Below are 13,087 nucleotides of genomic sequence, written 5' to 3'. Positions count from 1 at the left end.
AAAACTGAAAAAACTTCACCCAGTCAGACACATTTTCCATTTACATATTAAGGCTGCAATGCTTTAATAGCAGAAAGGTAGGTCCTCATTTCAGTATGAAACTTGAAAAGTATGATTTAGGAAACTACAGCAAAAAAATTAGATCACAATACAGGCACTTATTCATTGAAAGTAATAGTTAAAACTCAGTCAGAAGACTAGCTAGCAAAGGAAAGGATTGAAAAGAGAAATTATAAACTATCAAAAGTTTATAATTATAAAAGTGTTTCCTTTCTCAAGGTATAAAAACACATTCATAAGTGATCTGTGATCCTACAGGTCAAATACCACTGACAAAGTACACATTACAGATTGAGTACCATTCCTCAAAGTCAAGGCGTACTGCTGTACAAACTTATATACTGCCTATGTGCTCCTTATTAGTAGAGAAAATTTCAAACCTGTTTAAACACTGTTGCCTGAACTTCTCTTTCCCTCACCTTTTTAATAAGATTTGTGTTGTCCTTATGGTGTGACTTCAGCACAGGCCTTCCTAAAGTCACTAATGAATGAAGATATCCATCCAAACAGTTCCTGAGAGTCTAGGTCTTGTGGCTCCCCAAATTTTACCTGGAAAATTGAAAAAGAATACTATTTAACATTAGTATATCCAACTAAACCATGTCCAGGTTCTTAATGAAATTAAAAGAGCAAGAGAAAATTATCTTTAATAATACTAATAAAACCAGAGCTGGCTAAACTCTCACACAAGCTGAGGTCCGAAACATCACAAGTAAAAGTGGCCCCAGGAGTTGTCACTGAATTACCTCAGTAACCTGGGTTTCTGTATAACTCAGTCTCTCTGGTTGGACTACAGCTTTCCAGATGAAGAGAAGAAAAAAAAATAATCAGTAAATCATGAAGCTTCCTGGCTATGCAGTTTGTTAGATGAACCCATTCATAAAAGAAAATGGGTACATTAGGGAAATGGTCTATATTCTTGAGCAGGCATAGTAACAGCCTCCTCAAGCCAAAAAGTTTGCCTTTTCTGTCATTTTGTTTTGCAAAAGAGCCCAAAATATTCATAAGGAAGCAGACATTTCATGGAGAAAAAGTAATTTATCAAAGAGCCACCTTTCCATGTTGTCTTCTTTCCTCCACCTGCAAAAGGTGAACAGATGGAAAGTTTTTGAAAAAGACATGAAGAATATTGGCGTCACGTCTGCTCTGCTATAAAACAAGAGGTGAAAGGCAGTCATGCTACAAAGTTCAGTACTAGGAGAGCAGTTTTTGCATTAACTAAATTCACTTCCACAGATGTTCTCCAGTTCAAGAACAGGAAAGGATTTTTCATATTACATCTGTTGTGAAAATTTAATTCAAGAGGTTTGTCATCATTGCCACAGATTCCCCCTTAATGGGATCAATGAGTTAAGGAACATAACTCTGCCTCCAATGGCTTTTCTAATTGAGCAGAACAAATCTAGAGAGCATGCTCCAAAGGCTTCATCAAAAGGTTTAAAAAGGCATCCTGTATTGCTACAAGTTCTTATCTTGGCTGTAATTGAGAGCTACTCTGAAACTGCCTGAACAGTAATGAAGTTGTGTTTCAGATTGCAACGGAAATACGTGGAAAGGTTTGGGCAGGTATCTGTTATTATCTAAACATGTTCACTCAGACATCTTCATGTTCTTAAGGGCAAACCGTCTGCCTTGAAATCAGAAACACAGTAAAATAAACCACTCACATATAATGCAGTCACAGAAACTTTAACATTAACCAGTGACATCTGATTAATAGTTTTGCCTGTTGTGTTCCTAATTGCACCTCCTGGGTGCTCCAAGCCCTTGATCTTTGGCACGCCTCAGTACTCACCCGTGGTGTACCATCAGTTAAACAGTAATGAGAGAGGTATTTCCTGGAGCTAATGACCATCTGTGAAAAGTTGATAGCCCACAGCTATACCTCAGGCAGTTATCCCCAATTTATTGTTCATTCCATAGAAGTGTCACATGCCAAGGTCATTATCGATTTTATAAGCAGAATATAAAATTATAAAGGTAGGCCTGTGGATTTTTGTTTTATGTGCAACATGATTTCCATGGCTACCTACAACACATTTCCAGATCAGATATTCCCCCAGGTAAGCTGGACTATTCCTTCCTAGCATTGTTGAGATGATAGCCTGGTCTTTGATCACCCATCCTATTTTATATTTGCTTTACGTTTCTTCTACTTTATAAATATGCAAAAAGATCTGCCTAGCAATAATGTTATTCAGAGGAAAAAAATCCATTCTAAGGGAGAAAAAGATATCAAATGCCTAACTTTAGAGAATAATGGGGAAGGGAGGGCAAAAAGCAGCCGGGTTAAAATTTGAGGAATCTTCCAGCTAAATGGAAAATGAAATCCTCTTCAGATGCAAATAAGCCTCAGATGAGTTTCCAACACAAGAAAGGAAGGCAAAGAGCCTCACACATCTATCTGTAGCCCAGCATCACACATTTATTGCCTCCTGGCTGGGTGTACACAGCTGGAAAGGAGCAATGGCTGTGTGGGAGGAAGGTGACAGAGTGTTGATGGGCAGGAGGGCACATCCAGCACTCACTGGGCACAGTACAACTCTGCAAGCAGGACTGGCCACACAACACTAACTCCTTTTGAAGGTGACTTTCAGGTAAAACAGATCATATTCTTCCATACTCACTGCAAGAAGTATCCACTCGAAAGTTGTACAACACAAACCTCCCCACTTGAAAATCTGCAGAATACTTTTTGGCCATTTCCACTTAGGTAACTCAATTGTTATTTCTCTCAATTACACTATTCTTTTCATCATCTTTTCTTCTTGTTTTATCCCAGTCCTTCAACCTCTTTGAATACTTGGAACAGAGTTCATCTACGTGTTACATATAAATTGGGCTTGCTACCCTACACTGAAGCATTTTTCCACACTTGTGATGGGCTGTAAGAGACACAAAGAAATCTTTGCACATTGTTACAATAACACTTTTATTAAAACATTACTAATTAAACTTTCTCAGTTAAACATCTCAATAATCATCAGTGTCTGTTAGATAGATCCCCAAAGGTCTTTCTGGCTGCATCTTCTGTGTAACACTTGCCTGTCATAAAACTTCTCTACTTCTAATCCTTCCCCTTCATTAAAAAATAAGAATAAAAAAAAGCCACCACACCATCACCACTTAAAGAAGTGTCCAAATCCCAGGACCAGGAAGTTATTCCAGTTTCAGAGATTAGCACTGCCTTTCAGCAAATCTGTCCCTTTCCTTAAAACCTCCTAGAGTGACCATTCTGCCAGAGAATACTGTTACCATAGCAGAGACTGTCTGAATTTCTATCACATTCCAAGGCCATTGTACTAAATGAGGAATCTACATGCTACGTTGTTAAAAATTGCAGCGTGGAGTTTTTATCATTCCTTCTGGTGTGACCCTCTAACTCAGAAAACATTTTCTATTGTATTGGACCTAGATAGGTTGCTTCTGTTCAGAGGAAAAAGATTATTGATAAAATTAGGTGCTTCTCTGGTGCAAAGGTGGGAAATAGAACAGGAACAAACAAGGACAGTTTCTTTATCAGAAATCTTGTTCCTGTGGAGCTTCTTTTCAGCTCTGCTCATTTTTGGATCTGTGCTACTAACATTTCCATCTCAGTCTCCCTCTCGCTCAAATAACAGTAGCTAAATTAGTGCCCTGTACTATGAGCATGTCAATAGAAAAACCACTCAGCCCAAGTAAGAGAAGATTTGCAGTTGTCTACGCCAAACACACAGTTGCTGACAAGAACCAGAAAACATGCACTTTTCCATAACATGTTTTCTGTAACATGTTGAAAAGACTTAATGGTTAAACTCATGGAGTTTATAAAGTTGCTGAACTTTTCTTTTTGGGGGGTGGGGTGGGGAATGGGGACTGACCAACTAAAAAGTGGGCTGTACCACCTAAGACATTAAGTAAAACAAAAGCCAGATTTTGATTCAAAACATCCCATCACTGCTAGATGTGATTTTGGTTTTAATATCTGGGGATAGTATAACTATAAGGCATGTGGAAATATGGGAACTTCTTGCATGTCTTCCTTTTTTTTTAAAGAAATGTAGATTTATTTCAATTGCATTTTAATATGATACGTACCAGTACGTTGCTATAAAGCTTCTTCATTTCATCACATCTTTTTGACAGCTGGGATAGATCCCCTTCATATTTCTGAATTAAATCCTGCAATAAAATAAAACTTCTTAATTTGGTATAGAAGCATAATATCAAAGCAGAAATTAAACAGCAGTGAAAACAAGATAATTTAAGTAAAAATTTTCATGTCACAAAAATTTCACATTTCACAAAAGATAAGCATACATCAAGCACACACATTTCCTTGCAAATATTAAGACATCAAAGACAAAAGAAGAAACATTCATTTTAGAGAACTTTTCACTACATCAATGACACTACCTAAATCTATTAAAATTATCACCACTAGATAAGCATCATAAGGTCCTGATTTCCACTCACATTTGGCATAGTTTAGCTTTTTCACATGTGAAGCAAACACCCTCCATAGCTACTTCTCAAGGAGGCCTTAGAAACTTGACTTTTGAAATAAAACTTCTTAACCCTGATTCCTTTGTAAGGTATCCATTTTTGACAACTTATTGTTAACTCAGTATGCTGATGAGTGGTTCCAAAGGAGAAGGAAAAGCATGGACTGAGCAGATGGCCAACACTACCCAGTGAAGCACAGTACAAAGGTATCTGGGACAGCAGAAATGAACATGTCCACACCACAGGGTCAAGAACACCTTCACCTGTTCAGAGGTGCCCTGTTCACAACTAGTCCTCTTGGGAGTTAACTAACTTCTCTGTATCTGAGCTAATAAGCACTGTGTTTGGCTCTGTTGACTCCTGGCAGAACTGTGCTCCCTACAGCCTGCTCAGCCACTTCTCCCGTTGTGTCCTCCAATCCGTCTTGTTCTGCCACTCACATGTACAGAATCATCTTAGACCAACCTATATTCACAGTTTAGCCAGTCCTTGGATATTGTTTCCTGGATGGTCTCTTTTCCCAAGTAACAAGTGATAGGATGAGAGGAAATGGCCTCAAGTTGTACCAGGGGAGGGTTAGATTTGAGATTAGGAAAAATTTCTTCTCTGAAGGGGTTACCAAGCTTTAGAACAAGCTGCCTAGGGATGTGGTTGAGTCATCATCCCTGGAGTTATGTAAAAGACAGGTATATGTGGCACTGAGGGACATGTTATAGTGGTGGATTTGGCTGTGTTAGGTTTACAGTTAACTTGAATTTAAAGGTCTTTCTCAACATAAATAATTCTATGATTCCTTGTGCTATTTTCACTTCTGTCTGAGGGAAGAGGAAATTATTACAAATTCATATGTACTCTAAAATTGCTGTTATTCCAAAGTGTTTATCATGGGCTACCTGTTCCTTATCCACTTCAGCCCATTTGCCTGTGAAGAAAAAGCAGGAAATGCAGAAATTCTGAGAAGCCCTTCCCATGCTGCAGCTTCTGCTATGAGACAATATCAGAGGAGAGTAAAAGGCCACTTTCCCTCCAAAGCTCCTCACTCTCCTGTCAGTGCAGGTCTCAGCACAAGCTAAGCAGATTACTCATCTTTTACCTCCAGCCGACAATAAGATTGTGGTTATGTTACCTTTAGTTCCTTGCAGAACTGTGACTCCTGGGATGTTGCCTTGATTGTCTTGGGTTTAATAAGGCGCCTGCATTGAGTAACATTTTCCAATTCTTTTTTTAAAACTAACAAAAGAGAAAGGAAATGAGCAATTTCACCAGCATGCACTTGTGTCCAAAGGACTGCAAACCGCTAATTTAGGACACGTGGAGAATTTAGCAGAATATGGGTCTATAATACATTCATCTAGGAATATTAACTTTCTGGTTTGAAATAGAAATCCTGAAAGAGGCCTGGGTCTTATGGGAAAAAAATAATATGTGATCATATCACAGCAACTGCGGAATAATGAAGAGGTCAATAGTGCGGTTATGCAGCAACCGTAAATCTGACCTTTCCAAGCTTTGAGCTTTGGGATTAGAATGAAAATAACATTCTTCAAACCTAGGGTTTTGTGTAAAAAGTTCAGGATACCTTTAAAGATAAAAGAACAAAAAAATCTCTCTATGTAACAGTAAAAAGTCTTGGCACCAAGCACTACATGGGACTGCTACCATGGGAGCTCTCAGCGTGAAATGGGAGGATACAGCCTTGGCTCCAGGGATATGGTTCTGAACTGACCCAGGTTGCAGTCTGGTATCTTCCTTCCCTTATGCTCATGCAGATGAGCAGATTAGTCTCAGGATGTGTCTTTGAACTGTGTGATGAGAAAGACTGTTTCAGTGGCATTTGGTCCATTTCTCTACCTCTCTGGCCTTGTGAATGGGACTCAGAAGATAAGAATGACTATGCTGGGCCCATCAGGAATCCATGGAGGAAACCCCTACCATTCTATGAAAGAGGCCAGTCATTCACCTCTTATGCTTCACCTCCATGGTAGTTTCTGCTACCGTGTCCATTGTACCACTTTACCCATGAGTCTCCAAATCTGTCTAAAATATGTAATGATTTTTAATTGCTACCAACATTGTCCCTGAAGAATGCAAGTGACTGAAGATGAATAGTGTTTAGTTACTTATGTCCCACAAAAGTTGATTGGAATTTCATATAACAGAATAAAAAGAAACTCAAGTTACATGCATGGCTGATTTCCAAAGCCCAGCAGAGTGGGCACAAGGATTTTTCAAATCATATCATTTAGATATGTTATCAAAGGCTGAAATACAATACACTGGTCTGCAGTTACAGTCACACAGAATCACAGAATCTTAAGGGTTGGAAGGGACCTTGAAAGATTATCAGTCCAAACCCCCTGTCAGAGTAGGACCACCTAGAGTAAGTCACACAGGAACTCAGCACCCATGCCACATTTTCAAAAGACAGCTTTTTTTAAACTTTCAACATTTTCATCCACTCAAACACCTTCTCTGTCAGTCTCAAGGAATTCAATCTAAATCCATTGAATTCACTGGTCATCTTATGACACTTCAATGGTAAGTCATAAATATCTCTCAAAATCTATCTTACACTTTAACAACGTTATTCAACTCCATCCTGTCAATTTCACTAGTGCTGGACACCTTTCTAGAGACTCTGGAGTGTCATTCAAAGAAGTTCTCAAACTTCAGGTCTGAACTGTAGGAAAGTTTTCTCCTGCTGCATTGCCCGCTCCCAGAGACTCTGCAAAAGCTGTATCTTTGACAGAGCACTTGTATTGCTTAATATATGTAGTTTATGATATTCATGGGCAGTATATTTTTTATATTTCTAAACCAACTGGACACACTTAAATATTTCTCTTTTTTTTTTAATTCCTCGTGGTAAAGTGGCAGGTTAAGTATCACCATAGCAACACTTCAGTGTTTTGAACCTCTTTACAAACTACAGAAGAGCAATGAAAACCAGTTCCAAATGACTGCACAACTTATGAAAATGTTGCTCTGAATTTAGAACCCACATTTACATACCATCAACTTCAGCACTGAGGCCCTTCATGGAAGCTGGAAACGAAAAGAGAAAAAAAAAGATGCTGATAATTATCATTCATTTTGTGCTGATGGGAGTTTCCAAAAGAAGTTGAAAGACTTCATTTTTTATTTGTTGATTATTTTTTTCCCCTCCCTCTTCTTACCATCAGGAATAGCTTCAAATTCTGTCAGCTCCTGAGAAAACTTGGCCAGATCAGGCTCATGTAAGAAGATCTGTTCCACAAGGGCGTGAAGCAAGGTGAACGTCCTCTCTCTACCCCGCAGCAGAGGCAGCTGCAAACAGAACAGAGCAATAATTGACACATTGAGCTATTATACTTTAAAAAAATGAAAATTAAAAAAGGAACAGCAGGAATGTTGATAGCTCCAAGGTAAATTTGACAAGAACAGAAAACACAAAGAATTTAAACTTCTCCTTTTCAATCTGCCATTTCACAGATACTCTTGATTAAGATCAGCTTTACACTTTCATATCCATTGACCTTTCTTGTTCTTCTATGTCTTCTTATTCACAAGGGTCTTTTTAACTCAAGGTATCCTAATTGACTGCAACTGATTTTGGACCTTCAAACACAGTCATTATTCCTTTCCACCTAAAGGCCATGTGCTGTATTCACAAAGCTGGCATAGATTTTTTACTGAATCTGGGAAGGTGTTCTGTGGCAGAAAATGATTTTGTAGGCATTTTTCATTATGATAGATGGTATTACAACCATTACATATATAGGAAATAAAAAAAAAGAATGCAAGTTTGGTTTCAGAATTGTCACTAGAGTTATAAATCATTCACTCATATATTAAAGTATCCAGATGGGAAAGATACCTTACAAAAATAAAATAAAAATCCTTCTCTCTTCTATTTGCAGATCAGGCATAATCTTATAATAGTGTTAAAGGTACAAGGTAGCTTAGGAAATTTGTATCCATTTCTTACTTTTTAGGATAAGAATATGATGCTTTGCCACTGCTGGGTGGAGGAGAGGAAAAAAACCCTCTTCTCAGTAGCAGCATTTTCTAACTGTAAATCCTGATGAGGAAGGGAAAGCAGTTTCCTTAAAACTACTGGAAATCTCAGCCTAAGGTCACATCAGGTGATAGGACAGTGAAGAGGCAATTAGAGAACTAAGAGCTAGATGATTCTTGTACAGCAGATCTCTGTCAGGAAAGAATAAAGATCACAACTGCCACCTTCACGCCCTGTTCAATCATCCAGAAGGGCAAGGATGAGAAGTTCAAACTAATGCACGAAAATTTATTAATAGTCTACTTTTGAAACTTTAAACCTTAAAATGGCATCATACCATTTGTTACAAAAGACCTTTGCATGGGAGTAAAATGATGCACTAAGAAATTACTCCAGTGACATAAAAGTGCAACTACCATAGAAAAAAATGCTGTAGTTGCAGCCTCTGACCACAGTGAAAGGAAGAGGTTCCATGCAACTATTCTCTGCACAAAACTGCAAAATACAATTTCTCTAAACTTGCATCTAACCTGGGGCCTGCAGCTCAGATGCCACTTTTAACCAAGGGATCTTAATATCAGGGCAGTCAGCATTTTGATGTTCTGCCTCATTAGAAACAGAGTGTATTCAACATCACAATCTAGCCAGCATTGCTGTCTAAAATGAGGAAATGCATCTTGTTATAATACACATTAAAGAATATGTTGCTAAACAGAATTTTTTTTTCCTAGTGTAACCAAGAGCAGATGTTAAAATGTTAGCTGCTCATTAAAAGTGATTGCCTTTCCCCACATTCACAGCAAAATTGAGTTAATATTAATGGTTAACATACCTTATGATGATTTTAATGACAGAGAAAAATATTTACTCACTTTGGTCAAAGATGACAATCGAAATCCTTTAGCTTTTCCCTTTCCAGCCTTTTCATTTAAATGGTTCCCAATGGCTAAAATGTACTCCAGGACAGCAACAAATTTCTGGCTGGATTGCAGCTGTTTACTTGCTTGGATTTTCTGGTTTATTAACTGAAATACACAAGTCTTCCTTCAGTCCCAATTGAAAACAAGTAAGTTAATGGTACCTATATCTTCCCTTTGCTGAGAGCCTCCTTATCCTCACCTGAAGCAAGTCTAACTTTAGCTGGTGAATACCTTCCTATTCAACTTCTCCAGGGGAGCAAGCCACGATGTTTTCAGGAAGGACCAGTTAAAAGTTTCATACCAAGATAAAGCTAGTGCTGGCACAGCTACCCTTCCCCTGATGAATGTTACATCCTTTCTGGCTGCCAAACCAGCTCTGCCAAAACAACTTCAACTTCATCTCTTAAAAATGCTTCTGAAGAAAAAGTATTTTGCTGTTTGAATGCACCAGATTGTACCAAATGTCAGGCATCGGGGGAAGCAGATAGCCTGAAGCACAGGACAAGGTTCTCTGTCCTTCAGCCCCCTCCCTTCTGTTTATACCAGATGAAGACTGTTATCAAAATTCTTAGCACAGTTTCCTCAAAAGGAAGAATAATAATTTCCTGTAATCAAACTCAGTATCAATTTCTGTTTTCCCAGGAAAGCCACTTCCCTTCTAGAGCTATAGACAAAAGAGGTAGTTTTGTTTTAAATTAGGGAATGCCTATTTTTTTAGCACCACACCTCTCTTCATCAGTCAGCAACACACAAGTTTAAAAACAAAGTGTGAACCATGCAAAAGAGCTGAAAGACATTGTTAAAACATTTATAGCACACCACAGGGCCAGAGGGTGCTGAAAGCCAATATTTAGAATGTTCCGTAGAATTTTAGGTGTATAATCTATGGTTTACAAACATGAGTTAGTGTGTATAAATAAGAAAATACTTAGGCAAATTATCAGCTCTTCAATGAACAGTATATATAGTATAACAGCTTCCAAATATTCAAATATTTGGTTTCAGTGGAGGAAAGCAAAGGTGAAGGATTGTAACAGGCAGGGTCAGAAATCTTTGTGTATCCCCAGTGTTTTCCATCTGTTCCTTTTCTGAGTTTTGTTCATTGTTACTATGGTTTTAATCACAGACAGACAGAGGATGAAAACATGGAACTGCAGAACTTTCAGATTTTAATTCCTGTCCATAATGACAGCAAAACCTTTGAAACATTTTCATAGAACAGAATCATGTTGAAATATTTTCTTTTGAATCACAGCATGTACAAACCATGGCACATAAAGCAGTAGTTTGGAACAGGAAAATGCAATCCCTGAGACTGAAACACTGTTTATTTGTATCCCCCCACCCCTAGGTCATCCTGAAAAAGGCAGAATGGGACTTGAACTCTGGTTTGCAACATTTCAGTTCAGTGCTGTAATCCTGAGGGTGAACAGTCTCCTTCAGTCTTCTGAAAACAGTAAATGACTGTGAGATGCTGGTCAGATAAACTTACTCTGAATATCTAAAACTTTGCATTGAATCCTTCAGCTTGTGGTGCAAGAAGCTCACCAGGAAAGCAATTAAATTTTAATGGTGAAATTTGCATCTCTAATAGCACTGGCCAAAGAAAGAGGAACTTTTAGCAAACTCAAATACAACTTTGAAAATCCTTTCCTGTTCTTTTCTCTCTCTCTCATGGATGTGTGTTCCACTGTCAGGCCCATTAGCAACTGCTTCTTGAACCTTAGTGGAATAAGGATGATATTATATGTATATACATGCATACCATAGCCCTCATAGGCATCTTTTTTTAAGCATTACAGTGTAATCTTTTCATTAACAAAACATAGCAAAATTAATTGAATTCCCGAAAGCATCCCAAATGCATCAGCTGATAGTGCCATGCTATTTTAAATGTAGCCTGACTCTAATAGTTTCATGTCCCTTACAATTCCCTGGCTATAGAAGTCATGACCCATAGAGATTTGTAAAGGGTTTTTTCCCTTTTTGCTTTGAACAGTGCCACAAAATGGGGTTCTTTTTATACACTAGGCTGCTTGAATTATTACGTTATGAATTGCCCATACTGTGGATTGTGAGATATTTTGCTGTGAGAAAAAAAAACAAGAAATAACACAGGACAAAAGCTCCCCAAATACAGCACTTTTAAATGCATTGAGGCCTCTTGGCCCTTTATCATCTATCTGGTAGACTTTGATTGCAAACACTATGAAAGAGTCATGTTACTTACAGGCTCCAAATCTTTCATGCTGACAGGGAGCTCACGTATGGTAAGCAGAAGATCCAGCCTCTGGCCTAAGTGGGGGATTTTACACATCTGCATTGAACAGAAAAGGAATCAAAATCCATATTTTTCTAACAAAATATACTCATGTATCTTTCATAATTTATTGAGTCATTCAGATGAACTGTAGTTCTCCTAAATTTGGAGCTCATTTGTTGGTTTTACTTTAGGCCTTAAGTCTGCTGATATATTATGTCAAATATAAAAATCCCATACCTGAATAGACTTGATTTGCATCCATAAGTTCATGAAAACACTAGGGCTGAACACTAGTAAAATCAATAACAGTCATATCTAGTGAACAAAACTAGTTAAATATATAAAATCTTACACTTAAAGACTAAGAAAATTAACTCAGAATGAATGAGTTCCCACTTTGAAAGAAGGGTAGTATGTATGACTTGAAGAAGCAAAAGGATCCATACAGTTCTCTTCATAATATCTATCTTTCTCAACTCTTCATCAGATAAATCCTCTTATTCTGATTCTGTCTGAGAACACCAGCTTCCTGAAGCAGCTTTATCTAGAAGAGAGTGTGCTACAAATAGCATGTGGTGTCTTTTAATGCTGTGCCTTCTTACCTCTAACATAAACTGATCAACCACATGCAGCTCTGAAGGAGACCCCTTGAATGCCTGATACCTTTCTACATCTTTTGGTGTCGGCATGTATCTGTAAAACAACAAATAATTAGATGTCCTTTTCCTCTTGATTCTATATAGTTATAGCAAAGCAATCACTCTATGCCATGCATCAAAATTTCTTACTGTTTAGAGTGTTTTACATATTGTATATGTATTTTTTAGCCATTGGAACTTTCTAGATATTTGAGCCAAATACGTAACGGAAAGCAAAAATAATCTGCAGGTACATGGGGGAAGCTTCCAAAAGCACCTAGAAACAACGTACACTTTTTGAGCAGTTATGGCTGAGCTGGCTCATCTTATCTCCAGCTATATAATCTTTCAAAAATTAGCCCAAAAGCAGAGCAAACACTTGCTGTGGTGTGATTAAACAGTAGGCCCCACCGTTTAACCAGCTTCTAGCTCTAATTTTTTTTCTAATTGTCAATGAAACAAAAATGTGCAATGGTGTTTGTCTCTCTGAGCACTGCATATCTCATCCAAGATCAGTTTCTCATTTTTATTGTAATAGCATGTAACACGGACCTGCAACTTTCAACTTCTGCATAAAGTAACAGAACATCATCCCCCAGTACTCCAGAGTGGCAGATTTTTAGAAAAGTGACACCTGGAAACAGTTCTTCCACTTGAAAAAAGTCAAGTCAGAACACCACTGTTCCCTTTGGACTCCTTTGGAGTTCTTCTGGCCTGTTTGACT

The 13,087-nt window shown here is 38.0% G+C and overlaps 1 protein-coding gene across 1 annotated transcript; it reads right to left on the bottom strand.

Annotated features, from left to right (window-relative positions):
* Window positions 1-370: 370 nt before the first annotated feature.
* LOC104560990 (delphilin) lies at window positions 371-12,414 on the bottom strand. The gene is made up of 8 exons (XM_010206513.2): window positions 12,328-12,414; window positions 11,693-11,779; window positions 9,415-9,567; window positions 7,722-7,851; window positions 7,558-7,590; window positions 5,672-5,775; window positions 4,138-4,221; window positions 371-609 (listed from the first exon to the last, which is right to left on the bottom strand). The coding sequence occupies exons 1-8, from the start codon at window positions 12,412-12,414 to the stop codon at window positions 505-507; spliced, it is 783 nt and encodes a 260-aa protein (XP_010204815.2). The 3' UTR covers window positions 371-504.
* Between the last annotated feature and the right edge of the window lie 673 nt (window positions 12,415-13,087).

This window comes from Colius striatus, chromosome 16 (genome assembly GCF_028858725.1).
Source record: "Colius striatus isolate bColStr4 chromosome 16, bColStr4.1.hap1, whole genome shotgun sequence".
Classification (NCBI taxonomy): domain Eukaryota; kingdom Metazoa; phylum Chordata; class Aves; order Coliiformes; family Coliidae; genus Colius; species Colius striatus.
Note: the sequence above shows the minus strand (reverse complement) of the source record. Positions and strands in the feature narration are given on the sequence as shown.

Coding starts and splice junctions, on each gene's coding strand:
- LOC104560990 (XM_010206513.2), bottom strand. CDS start 12,414: ATGCCGACACCAAAAGATGTAGAAAGGTATCAGGCATTCAAGGGGTCT. Junction 11,780..12,327: donor TTGATCAGTTTATGTTAGAG/GTAAGAAGGCAC, acceptor TGTTCAATGCAG/ATGTGTAAAATCCCCCACTT. Junction 5,776..7,557: donor CCTCAGTGCTGAAGTTGATG/GTATGTAAATGT, acceptor CTCTTTTGTTAG/TTTTAAAAAAAGAATTGGAA.